This window comes from Cololabis saira, chromosome 18 (genome assembly GCF_033807715.1).
Source record: "Cololabis saira isolate AMF1-May2022 chromosome 18, fColSai1.1, whole genome shotgun sequence".
NCBI classification, from domain to species: Eukaryota; Metazoa; Chordata; class Actinopteri; order Beloniformes; family Belonidae; genus Cololabis; species Cololabis saira.
In genome coordinates, this window is record NC_084604.1 from 27,465,739 (window position 1) to 27,478,471 (window position 12,733).

The window sequence follows — 12,733 nt, forward strand, 5'->3', positions numbered from 1 at the left end:
GTGGACACTACTACTTGGTACTCTGAGAAGTATGGAGAATTCAGGATGATAAGTTTATATATATATATATATAGCCTATATTTATATATATATGAAACTTTTTTTTAAATATTACCCACCCAAATTGCATTGTGTTATTTGGTCTATTAAAGGCAAACCGAGTTTGGTTTACATATTAACTGGTTTGACAAGTCAAAATAATAGTAAGGCATCAAAATATATTTATATAAATATAATATAAAATAAAAAATGTAAAGTATATATATATATATATATATATATATATATATATATATATATATATATATATATATATATACATATTAAAAAGATACATATAAATATATATGTATGTATATGTATGTATGTATGTATGTATCTATAAATATATATAATATATAAATATATCTTCTTTATCAGCCTCGTATAGTCAAAATAATAGTAAGGCATCAAAATATATTTATATAAATATAATATAAAATAAAAAATATAAAATATATATATATATATATATATATATAAAATATAATATATATATACACATATATAGATATAGATATTAAAAAGATACATATAAATATATATGTATATCTATAAATATATATAATATATAAATATATCTTCTTTATCAGCCTCGTATAGTCTGATGTGTCGTTTTTAAAACTGTAAAGGGGAAAAGTCAGACTGTCAGTGAAGTACTCTTGCGCATGCGCAATGGAGCACAAAGGCCGAGGAGCGCCAATTTAACCGGGATGGGGAGGAAGGAAGGGAGGAGGAGGAGCAGCGCAGTCTGCACAGGCTCTGCCGCAGTTTAAATTAATGTCAACCTGCCTTCGAGCCGGGAGAACAAACCAACGCTGATAGCGAAAGTACAGGCTCGGAGCAACCTGCTGCAAGCCGTCCGGACCCAAACATGACTCGGCGGCCGAGAAACAGGTACAGAAATGAGTTCAAACTGTACTATTATTGATATTACCCTCACATTTCCCTCACAAATACTTAACACATTTCTCAAGTTAGACAGAATTTTCTCAATGAGTTTGAGTGTTCAAAGCTCTATCTTTTTTTTAATCTTTATTATTTAATCCTTTTACTTTTTTGCTCCTTTTTATTCTGGTATTTGAGCGGGTTTGGGCTCCTTACTGGTGTAGTTTGTGTAGTTGGTGTAGTTGTGACAGGTGGTGGTCATCTGGCATGTGCGCTGCTCGCGCTGCTGTCACTGAAGGCTGCTTTATGGTACCGCGTTACCCCAACGCAGAGCCTACGGCGTAGCGTTACGCGGCGACGCGCACCGTACGCCGTACCCTACGGCGTAACTCTGCGTCGATTTAACGCGGAACCATAATTCGGGCTTATTGAGACGCGTTCACGCCACGCTGCGAGCCCGGCGCGCGTGGACGCCACTTTTCACAAGATGTTGATAACTCAAAGTTATAAGAAATAAAAAGAGCAGTTCATGAGAGTTTGTTTAGTAAAAATAAAAAAATAAAAAAGAAAGAAAGGAAGAAAAGAAAAGGTCCATGTGTGAATATGTGAATGTGTGAATGCATCATGTTCGGCAGCCGCTTGCACAAACTTGGATTTCCTTGCATGCTTTTTTTAGGTTATTTGACTTGCAGATGAGTCGCATGTACTTGACCTAAAGGCTGTTTTAAAAACAGGTTTTGCGAAGCTGGTAAATGTTTCGCAGCATCTCTGAGAGAAGAGGTTCCCTCACTGTTATTTTGGAAAGTGCGCTTTCCAAAATAACAGCGTCCTCTGCAGTGCGCACACTTGTCCTTTATTTCGTTTTTGTTGTTGTTTCTTTTCCCTTCTCGTTCAGACACTCAGATCGCAACAAACGCAATTTCATCAGGTTATTCCCACCCCTCTCTCTTTCTCCACCTTTCCCTGGAGAAATAAGCAAACACACGTAAAAGTTTGCTTCCATTAAGCTGGCGCGTAAACTCGTTTCTCGGGTTATGGTATTTTTTCATTGCGGGTTAATTGGTTTATTTTTCTGCTCTCGCTTTGATAATGTGGAGTAAGTTGGTCTGCGAAAAAATGACTCACGATAGTGAAAGTAATGTTCATTGAAGGCATGAGATAGTTTTCATTACACTTTTTTGGGGTCATTTTTACAGGTTAATTATTCTTATCTGGTCTCTGTGTTTATGTCATAGCAATTTGACATCTTGTTCTGAAATGCATGCATATTATTTGGTTAAAATGTAACATTTTGACTAAAGTAGTGACTTTGAGTGTAAGATATGTTCAGTATAACAGAAATAGTGTTGTTAATAGAGTAATTAGACCGTTTTAGTTTGTGGGGGGGGGGTCTAAGTTTTCATTAGACTTTTTTGGGGTCATTTTTACAGGTTAATTATTCTTATCTGGCCTCTGTGTGTTTATGTCTTAGCAATTTGACATCTTGTTCTGAAATGCATGCATATTATTTGGTTAAAATGTAACATTTTGACTAAAGTAGTGACTTTGAGTGTAAGATAAGTTCAGTATAACAGAAATAGTGTTGTTAATAGAGTAATTAGACCGTTTTAGTTTGGGGGGGGTTAAGGAAGGTAAATAACTCTTAGGCACACAGTGGGGTTCCTGTTCACCTGTTGCTGTCCACACACCACCTTACCTGGTTTCCGCATTGTTGTAGCCCAACATCCTGATTGGTTAACCAACTACTTAGTATCCGTGTGTGTGTGTGTGTGAGTGAGTGTGTGTGTGTGTATATGCCTGCATGCATGGCTGTGCAGTACAATGCCACTGCAGGTCTGAACACGCCAGGGTGTCACAAAATTATGATCACATGTGCCAATCCCAGTATCTGTGGAAACCAAAAACACTGGAACCTGTTCATCCGTCCCCCTCCCTTCCTTCATGCTGCTGTTCTTCTCTTTCTCCGTCTCTCTTTCTTTCTCTCTCTGCTTGTGGGTGTCTTGGCTAAAAGCCTGCACCCAGACCTTCTAGAATGACTGGTTCTCTGTCGGCCTCGACACCTGATGAGTTTAAGAGTGGGCTTGTTCCTTATGAGCTCTTTTTAAAGAGATGATTGGAGAGTAGTTTAGCGTGGCAATAGACAGGTGATTATTATTCCATTATTTGCCATTATTCCAATGTCGAGTGTTATTATTGTTGTTATAATTCCTTCCCCTTCTCTCTGTGTGTCTACAGTGTTTACAGTAGCGAAGAGGATGACGAGGAGACAGAGATGTATGAACATGACTATGACGGATCACTGGTCAAGGCAGGGAAACGCCACCTCGGCAAAACACGCTGGACACGAGAAGAGGTTCATACAATATCACCTGTCCAAATAAACCCTAGCAGATAGCAATTATCTTAGCTGAAATCATTCCCCAGGAATGTGTCTATCTCACGTTTTATTGCCTGATCTCATTCACTGATAATTACTTAATTGGAGGGGATGATTTTATTCCAATGACAAACATGGTTGTTTTTTTTTTCTGTAATTCAGGATGAGAAGTTGAAGAAACTTGTCGAACTACATGGATCTGAAGACTGGAAAATCATTGCAAGTCTGTTACCTGTAAGTGGTCGTTCAGGAAGTATATACATGCAACAGTTGAAAACAACTTCTTCAATGTGTACACACCAACTATTGTATTATTTTGGATATTTCTTGATGTTAATTTACATAGGCGTGTAACTCCAGAGAGTATACATTTGATAACTGAATGTGTTTTTCTTATCTAAACCCACCAGAATCGTACAGATGTGCAGTGCCAACACAGGTGGCAGAAGGTCCTCAACCCGGAACTCATTAAAGGGCCCTGGACCAAAGAGGAGGACCAGAGGGTAGGAGATTACGTTACTTCATGAGCTCACATCAGGAATGATGAATACACTCCAATGTTATTATAACATTATAAACATAAAGATGCTTATTTTCAGAGAGCTCTTAATTTAGAAAGTTGTCTGAAATAATGTAGTTGATTTCACCTCACAGGCAATTGGTCATAAGGTTAAAGACACAATTACCCTATGTTCCTGTTTGATTAAAGCAACCCCTCTGTAGCAACTCAATCTGATGTTGCACATTTCGAGCTGCAGTTACACAACTTGCTCGCTTAAACCAGGAGCGTATTTATCAAGCTGATCCAAAAGGGTTATATTTCCACCCAGATGCCACTGTAATGATTAGCAGAGTGGCTAACGTTCCACTGGAAACTCCCTCACTACTCCCCAGCAGGTGTTCGGAATCACCTTCATAGACTGGAAGAGAAAAAAAGATGGAAAAGAAAGAAGCTTTTAATGAGATGATGAAGAAGTTTGAGAATTTTTGTTGATAACCGTTTTTATCTTTTTGTAACTTCTCCCCCTCCTCCCTGTTCTTACTCCATCCTTCCCCTTTCCCCACGTCCGCCTCCCACGTTCGCCTCTTGTCTTCTCAACCCTTCTCTGCCTCCTCTTTTTGCCTTTCCTCCTTTTTCTTCCCAACGCCCGCAGGTGATCGAGCTGGTCCAGAAGTACGGAGCCAAGCGCTGGTCGGTGATCGCAAAGCACCTGAAGGGAAGAATCGGCAAGCAGTGCCGCGAGCGCTGGCACAACCACCTGAACCCAGAGGTCAAGAAGACCTCGTGGACCGAGGAGGAGGACAGGATCATCTACCAGGCGCACGAGAAGCTGGGAAATCGCTGGGCCGAAATCGCTAAGCTGCTCCCTGGCAGGTGAGGCGGAGAACGGAGAGGGCGGAGGGGAAGGAAAAGAAAAGCCGGGTGAATCACTGAACCCTTGCTGTTTAGGTGTTCAACATTGTGGTTAAGAGGCTGAAAAAGAGGGGAGGGATGATAATAAAATGAAGGAAAATGAAGGTAAAGGAGCAGAGTGTTGGAAAGGATGAGAAAATGTTCGGAGTGGAATGACAGGAGAAAGACAGATAGCGTGGAAGATTATGTAATATCTTTGTTCTGATAACCTTATCAGTCGGTTGCAAGTGTTTTGTGTGTGTGACTGAGACTCTATCTATCCACGGCAGCTTGCGTGTTGCCTGCATTGATAATACTTGTGCGCACCGCTCTTCAGGCCGCTGCGTCAGGACGTCACGGGCGGATTTTGCAATGAAATAAACTTCAAATTAATACGTGCTACCTGTTCCTCGCAGGACTGACAACGCCATCAAGAACCACTGGAACTCCACCATGAGGCGAAAGGTGGAGCAGGAGGGCTACCTTCAGAGCTCGTTGAAGAACGGCGGCTCCTCGCTCCCCCTCGGCCACGGCTACGTCAAGTCCACCGGTCACATCATGAGTTACCACCACTCATCCAGTCACGCACAGTTGCCTCCTTTGTCGCCAATCAACTACTCCTACCTAGCTGAAACACACAGAGTAAGTGCTCTTTACAGCGAGGTTTGAGATGTTGTCACTTGGAGAGACTCGTTTATTTATACGGACGTTCCTGATTTCCTCCACAGGTGCCTTTCTCAATGGCCTTCAACTTCCTGAACATTCCCCAGCATGGAACCGCTGCTATACAAGTAAGAAGTTCAAATAATCTCTGGAGACAGACATCGAGAGTGGTTTGTAAGAAGGATGCTAACCCTATTCCTCCTCCTCCTCCTCTCGCCTCCTTTCAGAGACACTATTGCGAGGAAGACCCTGAGAAGGAGCAGAGGGTCAAGGAGATCGAACTGCTGCTCATGTCAACAGAAAATGAGCTGAAAGGCCAGCCGTCACTACCGGTGAGTGAGACGCTCGCGTCCGGGGCTTCAGACCAGCTCTGAAATGTGAAATTGTGACAGCACATTTGTGCGCGAATGCTTTCGTCTCCTCGCTTTGAGGATAGTGGTCGGACGTGTGTGCTCGTGTGAATATGGAGGAGGAAACATCTGGGGTCTGTTTCTGCAAAAGTGATGAAACAGGACCTTATCACCATTTCTTGAGTGTGTGCTGACCCTTGTGCAACCCTCCACACTGTTGCTGCTTTTTTTAATAAAGTTCCCTTTCTTCTTCTCTTTTTTTAATGTAAAATGTTTATATATATATATATATATATATATATATATATATATATATATATATATATATATATATATATATATATATATGTGTGTGCGTGTGTGTGTGTCTTCCGTTATCGTCAGCTTTCTAATTTGTTCTTTTGATTTGAGTCTCACAATTACACTCTAGCAACTATCTCCGGGCCTCACATGTTCATTTTTCCCCCCTCTAGATACATTTGTCCTATCCCAGCTGGGCCAGCCAGAGCTCTTTGATCGGCAGCTCAGATGGGGCGAGCATGTCTCTACCTCATCACCAGGCGGCCGCCCCGGCCCCACCTCTGGACCAGAGCTGCCTGCCCGAGGAGAGCGCCTCCGCAGCACGAGCCCACGGCAGCAACGGCACCAGCGGCGACAACGGCAGCCACCACAGCAGTCCCACGTTCTCAAACGCAATGCCGGACTTCATGGAATCGGTCATTGATTCTGTACGTGTCTGCTCCGCAACTGGAACAAAACACTTTGGCTGCTTTCCTTTGGGCTATATGTTTATATTCATTTTCTGTGCAACGAACAGCTACAGTAGTTTAGAGATTACAGAGTTAGATTTTAACATTTTTTTTTTAAATTTCCAGTTGGGACTTGACCCATATTTTACTGCCTTTTCCCCCAGAGCCTCTCCTCAGCGAGTTAGTGGTTGCTGCTTTGATAGGACTGTTCTGACGACAGGCAGGGTCTCACTTAATCAGGGCTCAGAACTCCCGCAGGCAGCTAAAATAGCCGAGTGTGATCAGAATTCATCCAATCACAAGCCTGTCTTCTGATGACATCACCAACCAGTCATTTAGAACTCATTTGCTTTTTGTTCACCTCCTGAATCGCAGCTCCTTTTTTTTTTTTTAATCTTCCTCATCATTTCAATATATTCAGCTGAGTTTCTAGCTTGACACTTTTCCCATTTGACTGACGGATTTTTCATCTTTTAAAATGTAAATAAAATAAATAAAATGTATTATTATCTTTTCATTTTCCAGTTAATCAGCCAGTCAATGAGCCCCGAACACTCTGATGACAGTTTACGAATGAGCTCGCCTGTGGACTCCAAGCCTCTCATTGACCACTCTCTCAGGCCCCACAAAGGAAATGAACTGTGAGTGCCTTTATCTCTTGTCTGTTATCCTGGAGTTTTGTTGTATAAGAGGTTTTCCAAACAGCTTTTTTAATAATTTTTTTTCCCCACCTTAAGATTCCGAACCCCAAACATTCCTCGATCGATCCTGGAGTCATCTCCTCGTACACCCACACCTTTCAGATCGACGCTGGCCCTTCAAGAGGCCAAGTACGGGCCACTCAAACTGCTGGTGAGAGGACTAAAACATGCCCGAGTCTTTACTTTGGTCACATTAGATACTGTTGAGCGTGTCGCGGTGTCCGGGGGATTCATTGTGAGAGTTTTGGCGTTTTCAGAACACCACTTTGGAGCAGCAGATGGTCGAGTCCATCAAGCAGGAGCCGATGGAGTGTCCCATCGAGCAGCCTCCTCTTAAGAAGATAAAACAAGAGGTACTTCCCACTTAACATGAGCGCCTATAGAAGTAACATGCAAATAAATATGACACCACAACTAAGTGTTGGTGTTTAAGTTCTGAAAGCGAAGGGGAGGGTGTAAAGCAGAATGTACTTTCAGTACTCAGGTTTTTTTTCAGCGTCAACATGGAGATCATTTGCTTTGTTTTGAGCTGTCGTATGTCCTGCAGATATGTTTTCATGCTCTTGATCATCATGTGCATCGCATGACCACGATGTGTTTTGGGTCTAAGGTGGAGTCCCCGTGTGAGAGGAGCCCCTGCATGCAGTGGGAAGGCCAAGAACTCAACACACAGCTCTTCTCCCCCAACGGTCCTGCGCAGGAAGTGCCTGTGAGTCCAGATTTGACATTTTAAACCCTAATGTTAACCTCTTGACATTGTTTCACCCTTAATAGCATTCATGCAAACTTTGAGTAAAATGTTTTTTCAATACTGTCATTCAGGATCTACTTACCAGCTCGTTACTGAGCGAGGACGGACATAAAACCTACCACCTCCCTCACAGAGGCATGACCAGCCCGCTACAGGTGTGTGCCTGCTTGGATGTATGCACTTATTGATATTAATTCATATAGTACTGAGTATGGTTAGTGCTAACCCTAGAAACTCACGGTCCTCTTCCTGTTTCAGCCGCAGCAGCAGCTCAGTTCCTGGGAGCAGGTGACCTGCGGGAAAACAGAGGAGCACCTCCTGGCTTCGGAGCAGACCCACAAGTACATCAACACTTACCCTACGAGGACACTGGTGATGTAGGGAGGGACAGGCGTTGATCTGGAAACGTCAACACCCCCTGCTCTGGACATGGCTCTGGGATTCCATTTTTTATTTTTTTTGTGGTACAACAGTTGGGAAAGGCTTTACGCCACAAGTGTTTATACACTTAAACTTGTTGGATTTCACCCAACCAAAGACTAAACCTTTTTTAAAAAACCTTTTTTTTTTTTAATAGAATTTGACTTGGGTTTTTATAAACGTGCGTCCTTTCTCCTTTGGTCTTGACTATGTATTATTATCATTGTTGTATTATAAATGGGAAACGGTGACTATGTTTGCATTGGGCTGTATTATTAGTTACAAATTTTGATATTAATATAAAGAACAAGTTGATTAATTTATTTGTTTTTTTTTTTTGTTTCGTTTTTCTAATGATGATGACTTTACTGTTGTTTTTATAATTGGCCAATGGAGCAGTGTTGTAATTTTAAGTATTTAAGCCCTGTTAGCATTAGCATAACCACGGTAATGATTTCAGAACTGACCTCTGTATTTCACTCATGAAACTGTTTTTTTCTTTCCTTTTTTTTATTAAGGCTGAATGAGTCTTCAAAAAATGTCATGTTTGATCTATGCTGCCTCATGTAAACACTTAATAAGAACTGCTACGCATGTTCTTATATCATTATTCAAACTTTGGAAAGGGGCTGCCCAAAGTAGTATTACCTGATTACCACATTGCCACCTTCATTTCATCGACTTTCATTTCAAATTTATTTTTGGCCTTCACAGTATCCTGTATTTGGAAACGTTAAATGAACAAATGAATAATATTGTGATTATATGTAATGTGTGTGTATATATAATTATATATGCATACAAAGACACACACAAAAAGAGGGTGAGACTACACTATATAAACATTTAAAGATCTCAATCATGCTTCAGTGTGACACCACAGCTTCACCCAGTAAGAGTAATACCAAGCTGCACTTGAATTTTATGTTCCCCATCAAAAAATGAGTAGTAAACACTGAGATTTCATTTTATACTACAGACAAAAGCCCAGTGGAAACTTTTGTATCATTTTTTTTTCAATGTTTCTGTCAATAGTTTTGTATTGTTTTGTAAAGCAAACTCCATCAGCATTTTATACTCTTACAAAGTCTGCATTAGCCCATGTCAAACACTTAGCAGGCGACCTTTTCATGTTTTTAATGCCTTTTTGATAACAGCTTCAGAGCAACAATCTTTTTTATAGAAATCATTTATACATGCCAAGTTTTCATGGTTTTTTTTATATACTTTTCTATACCGCCTAGCAAATAAAGAGTGCTGTTTTTATTACACCCTTTGTGTTGTGTTCATCTTGATTAATGTTTGAACAAAGATCACTTCAATCAGCATAACGGCATCATTATTATTCAAAAGCGATTGAAAAACAGAGACAGTAAAGTGTTTCCCTATATCTTAAGTTGTAAAACTATTGTAAAGTTCATAAATAGCCCTTGAAGGACAGACAATTGTCTTTGTTTGATGGAAACTCAATTGTTCGCTTTCTGGTTCCTCACATGTGTGACCTATCGCAGGTATTCAAATTTCTGGGAGGACAGTAGTATTCAAATACTTCCACCATCTCATTTACACTTGCACAATCTTGCTGATACAAAGGTTTGTTGTCATAAAGTTGTACGGAGCGCATCATAAAAGCTGCCGTTCATCTGCCATTCACCAAAAGATTGGAAAAAGGTTTATCAGCTGGTGGAAGAAATAAGCAAATGTTCCCAACCGTTGTTTCTTTTTCTGGTGAAAAAAGGGGGAGTATTTTCCTGAGGCACAAAGAAAATGTCCATGCTCTTTTCTCTCACTGGTCATATTGCTTGTATGACAAAACATAAAAGAAAGATGCGTACAAGCCCAGTATAAAGCACTTGCCCTTAAAAAGTGTAACACGTGTGCGACCTCCACATTGAGTCTCCTGTGGGGACTCGCTTTCCTGTGGGGGCAAGCGAGCTAAGGGGCCCCGCGACTCAGACCAGGAGCTATATTTACGCGCTCTTCCCTGCAGGTTCTCACATCCTCCCCCAACACCCCGCCCCACCCACCTGCACTCCCACCTTACCCCGATCCACCGCACTGTCCGTAAATATAGATTCCCATCTAAAGCCGTAGTCTCAGAGGGGCATGTAAACAGAAATGACATTCATCAAGACGGACACTTGTAGTAGGAGTTGAGCTATTTATGACAGGGCCAAACAGAAATAGTTCCAACGTGGGTGTGAGCATGCTTAGGGGAAACACATATATCACATATATCTGGATAATTTTATCAAAGAAAGAACTAACTTGAAAACGGACTAAAATGATAATAAGTAATTTGCTGAAAATTGACTTCTGAAAGTCAGACATTGCTTTTGAATTGTTCAACATAATCAATTAAAAACCCTGGTCTGGAAAAATAAATTGGTACTACTACTACAACCTTTTGGGGCGATCACAGAACATCACGTGATGTCTGTGACTCTCAGTGAGACTTGTGCACCTGTAAACGCGTATTTGGCTCCCCTCCTCATGAACAAACGCCTCCAGCTGTCTCAGATTTGAGGGGTTTCTTCTCCAGACATTTGAGCTTTTTCTGCAGATGCTCAGAGCTCAATGCTTCAGAATAGTCCAAAATGTTGTTCTCTGCATAGCTGAAGGTGCTTAGGCACCCCATGTTGGAATAACATGTGTCACAGCCCCAACTACACTCAACTCAAACTGTCAATTCATGACTCTGGTTCTTCGTCATATTCGGCTGGGTTTAGTTGTATGTTTTGGGCCATTATCCTGTTGGAGAACCCGTAATCTGCAACTGTGACCAAGCTTTACTGACACCGAGCAGCACATTTCGCTCTAGAATATCTTGACAGTCTTGAGATTTCATCGTAGCCTGCACAAAGCAGCACCAGAACATAACCGGGCCTCCTCCATGCCCCACGTTCTTTTCTTTGAAGTCGTTTTTGCGTCTGTGAACAAACAGCTGATGTGTCCAGCCAAAAAGCTCCAGTTTTGTCAAATATTTTGTGGTTGTCAATATGCATTAGACGAAATCCCCAGATGTTATCAATGATTCGCTTTCAAATCAAAATAATTTCAGAAATGCTCTTCTATCCTTTACCTTTAACGTGCTTTTCTAGAATTTTCTTTCTGATCTCCTCAGACAACTTTGCTTTCTTTGGTTCAGTGTTCAGTATGGTGAGAGACAAACTTTTAACCCTCGTAACAGGCGAACTGACTGACAACACCTGTACCACGATAATTACAGTACAGATTTTCATTTAACATGTCACGATGTTCACATTATTTTCAGTCATTTTCGATAATTTGAAATTATTTTCAAATTATTTTCAAAAAGATTTCAAAAGAATTTCAAAAAGTTTTCATGTTGTTTTGAAATATGTTTTTATTTTGATTTACTGAAGCACGATTATATATATTTTTATTTATTGTATTTGATTTATTATCATTATTGGTATTATTATTATTATTATTATTATTATTATTATTATTATTATTATTATTATTATTATTATTATTATTATTATTATTTTGTTGAACCACAATTCAAAAGCAATATCTGATTCGTCATTTGTCAGTTTATAGTAAACTGTTATCTGTTATTTAGCTTTGTGAATTTTAAGATTATATCAGTAACCATTGTGGGTTTATATTCGTCTAACAGAGGCCTACAAATAAATGTGTCCATGTTTTTATATGTGTGTGTGTGTGTGTGTGTGTGTGTGTGTGTGTGTGTGTGTGTGTGTGTGTGTGTGTGTGTGTGTGTGTGTGTGTGTGTGTGTGTGTGTGTGTGTGTGTGTGTGTGTGTGTGTTGACGTCTCATGTGAAAAGAGGCCAGAGCAAGAAGCAGACTTTCATACTGGGAATTTTACCATCTAAAAAAAAAGGGAAAGAAAAAAAAAACACAACCCCCAAACCCCACGAGATTCACAAACACCTGCTTCCACTGACTGAGGAGGCAGCTGGCTCTGTGAGAGAGTGTGTTGAGGGGTGGTGGTTTATTGACAAAAACAATATGGGCTCAAATGGATAATTCAAGACATAACATACTGTAGCGCAGTGGCTCTTAACAGCTCAGTGACTGGACTAAAAAGCTCCTAGTTCTTACACATCTGCGCTTTTCATCATCTGAAAAGATGATGGTGTGAGTGATGTCAGCATGTTTTCAGAACAACACGCTTTGGCTGTCATTTGAGAAAGGTAGCAAGAGGCAATAATAATTCACAACATCATTAAAAACCCTACTTTTAAATGCACTCCTGGTGTAAAATAATTGTTTTTTTTAGATCTTTGTATGCAATTTCAGTCTTTTTGTCATTACTGGACTGCATTCATGTTTTACAGAAAAACAAACAACAAAAAAAAGCCAAAGCGTAGGCCTATGTACTTCTGTTTTTCAGATTTTTTTTTTCTAAATATC

The 12,733-nt window shown here is 40.4% G+C and overlaps 1 protein-coding gene across 2 annotated transcripts; it reads left to right on the forward strand.

Annotated features, from left to right (window-relative positions):
- Positions 1-759: 759 nt before the first annotated feature.
- On the forward strand, positions 760-9,585 carry myb (v-myb avian myeloblastosis viral oncogene homolog). 2 transcript variants are annotated; one of them, XM_061707056.1, is made up of 16 exons: positions 760-936; positions 2,939-3,071; positions 3,163-3,280; positions 3,467-3,538; positions 3,715-3,807; positions 4,459-4,679; positions 5,114-5,339; positions 5,426-5,488; positions 5,588-5,692; positions 6,184-6,438; positions 6,985-7,100; positions 7,197-7,311; positions 7,418-7,513; positions 7,771-7,869; positions 7,983-8,066; positions 8,170-9,585. In XM_061707056.1, the coding sequence occupies exons 3-16, from the start codon at positions 3,200-3,202 to the stop codon at positions 8,290-8,292; spliced, it is 1,749 nt and encodes a 582-aa protein (XP_061563040.1). In that variant the 5' UTR covers positions 760-936; positions 2,939-3,071; positions 3,163-3,199; the 3' UTR covers positions 8,293-9,585. The 2 variants fall into 2 exon arrangements, with proteins under 2 accessions (XP_061563040.1, XP_061563039.1); XM_061707055.1 differs by lacking the exon at positions 2,939-3,071.
- Positions 9,586-12,733: the final 3,148 nt, after the last annotated feature.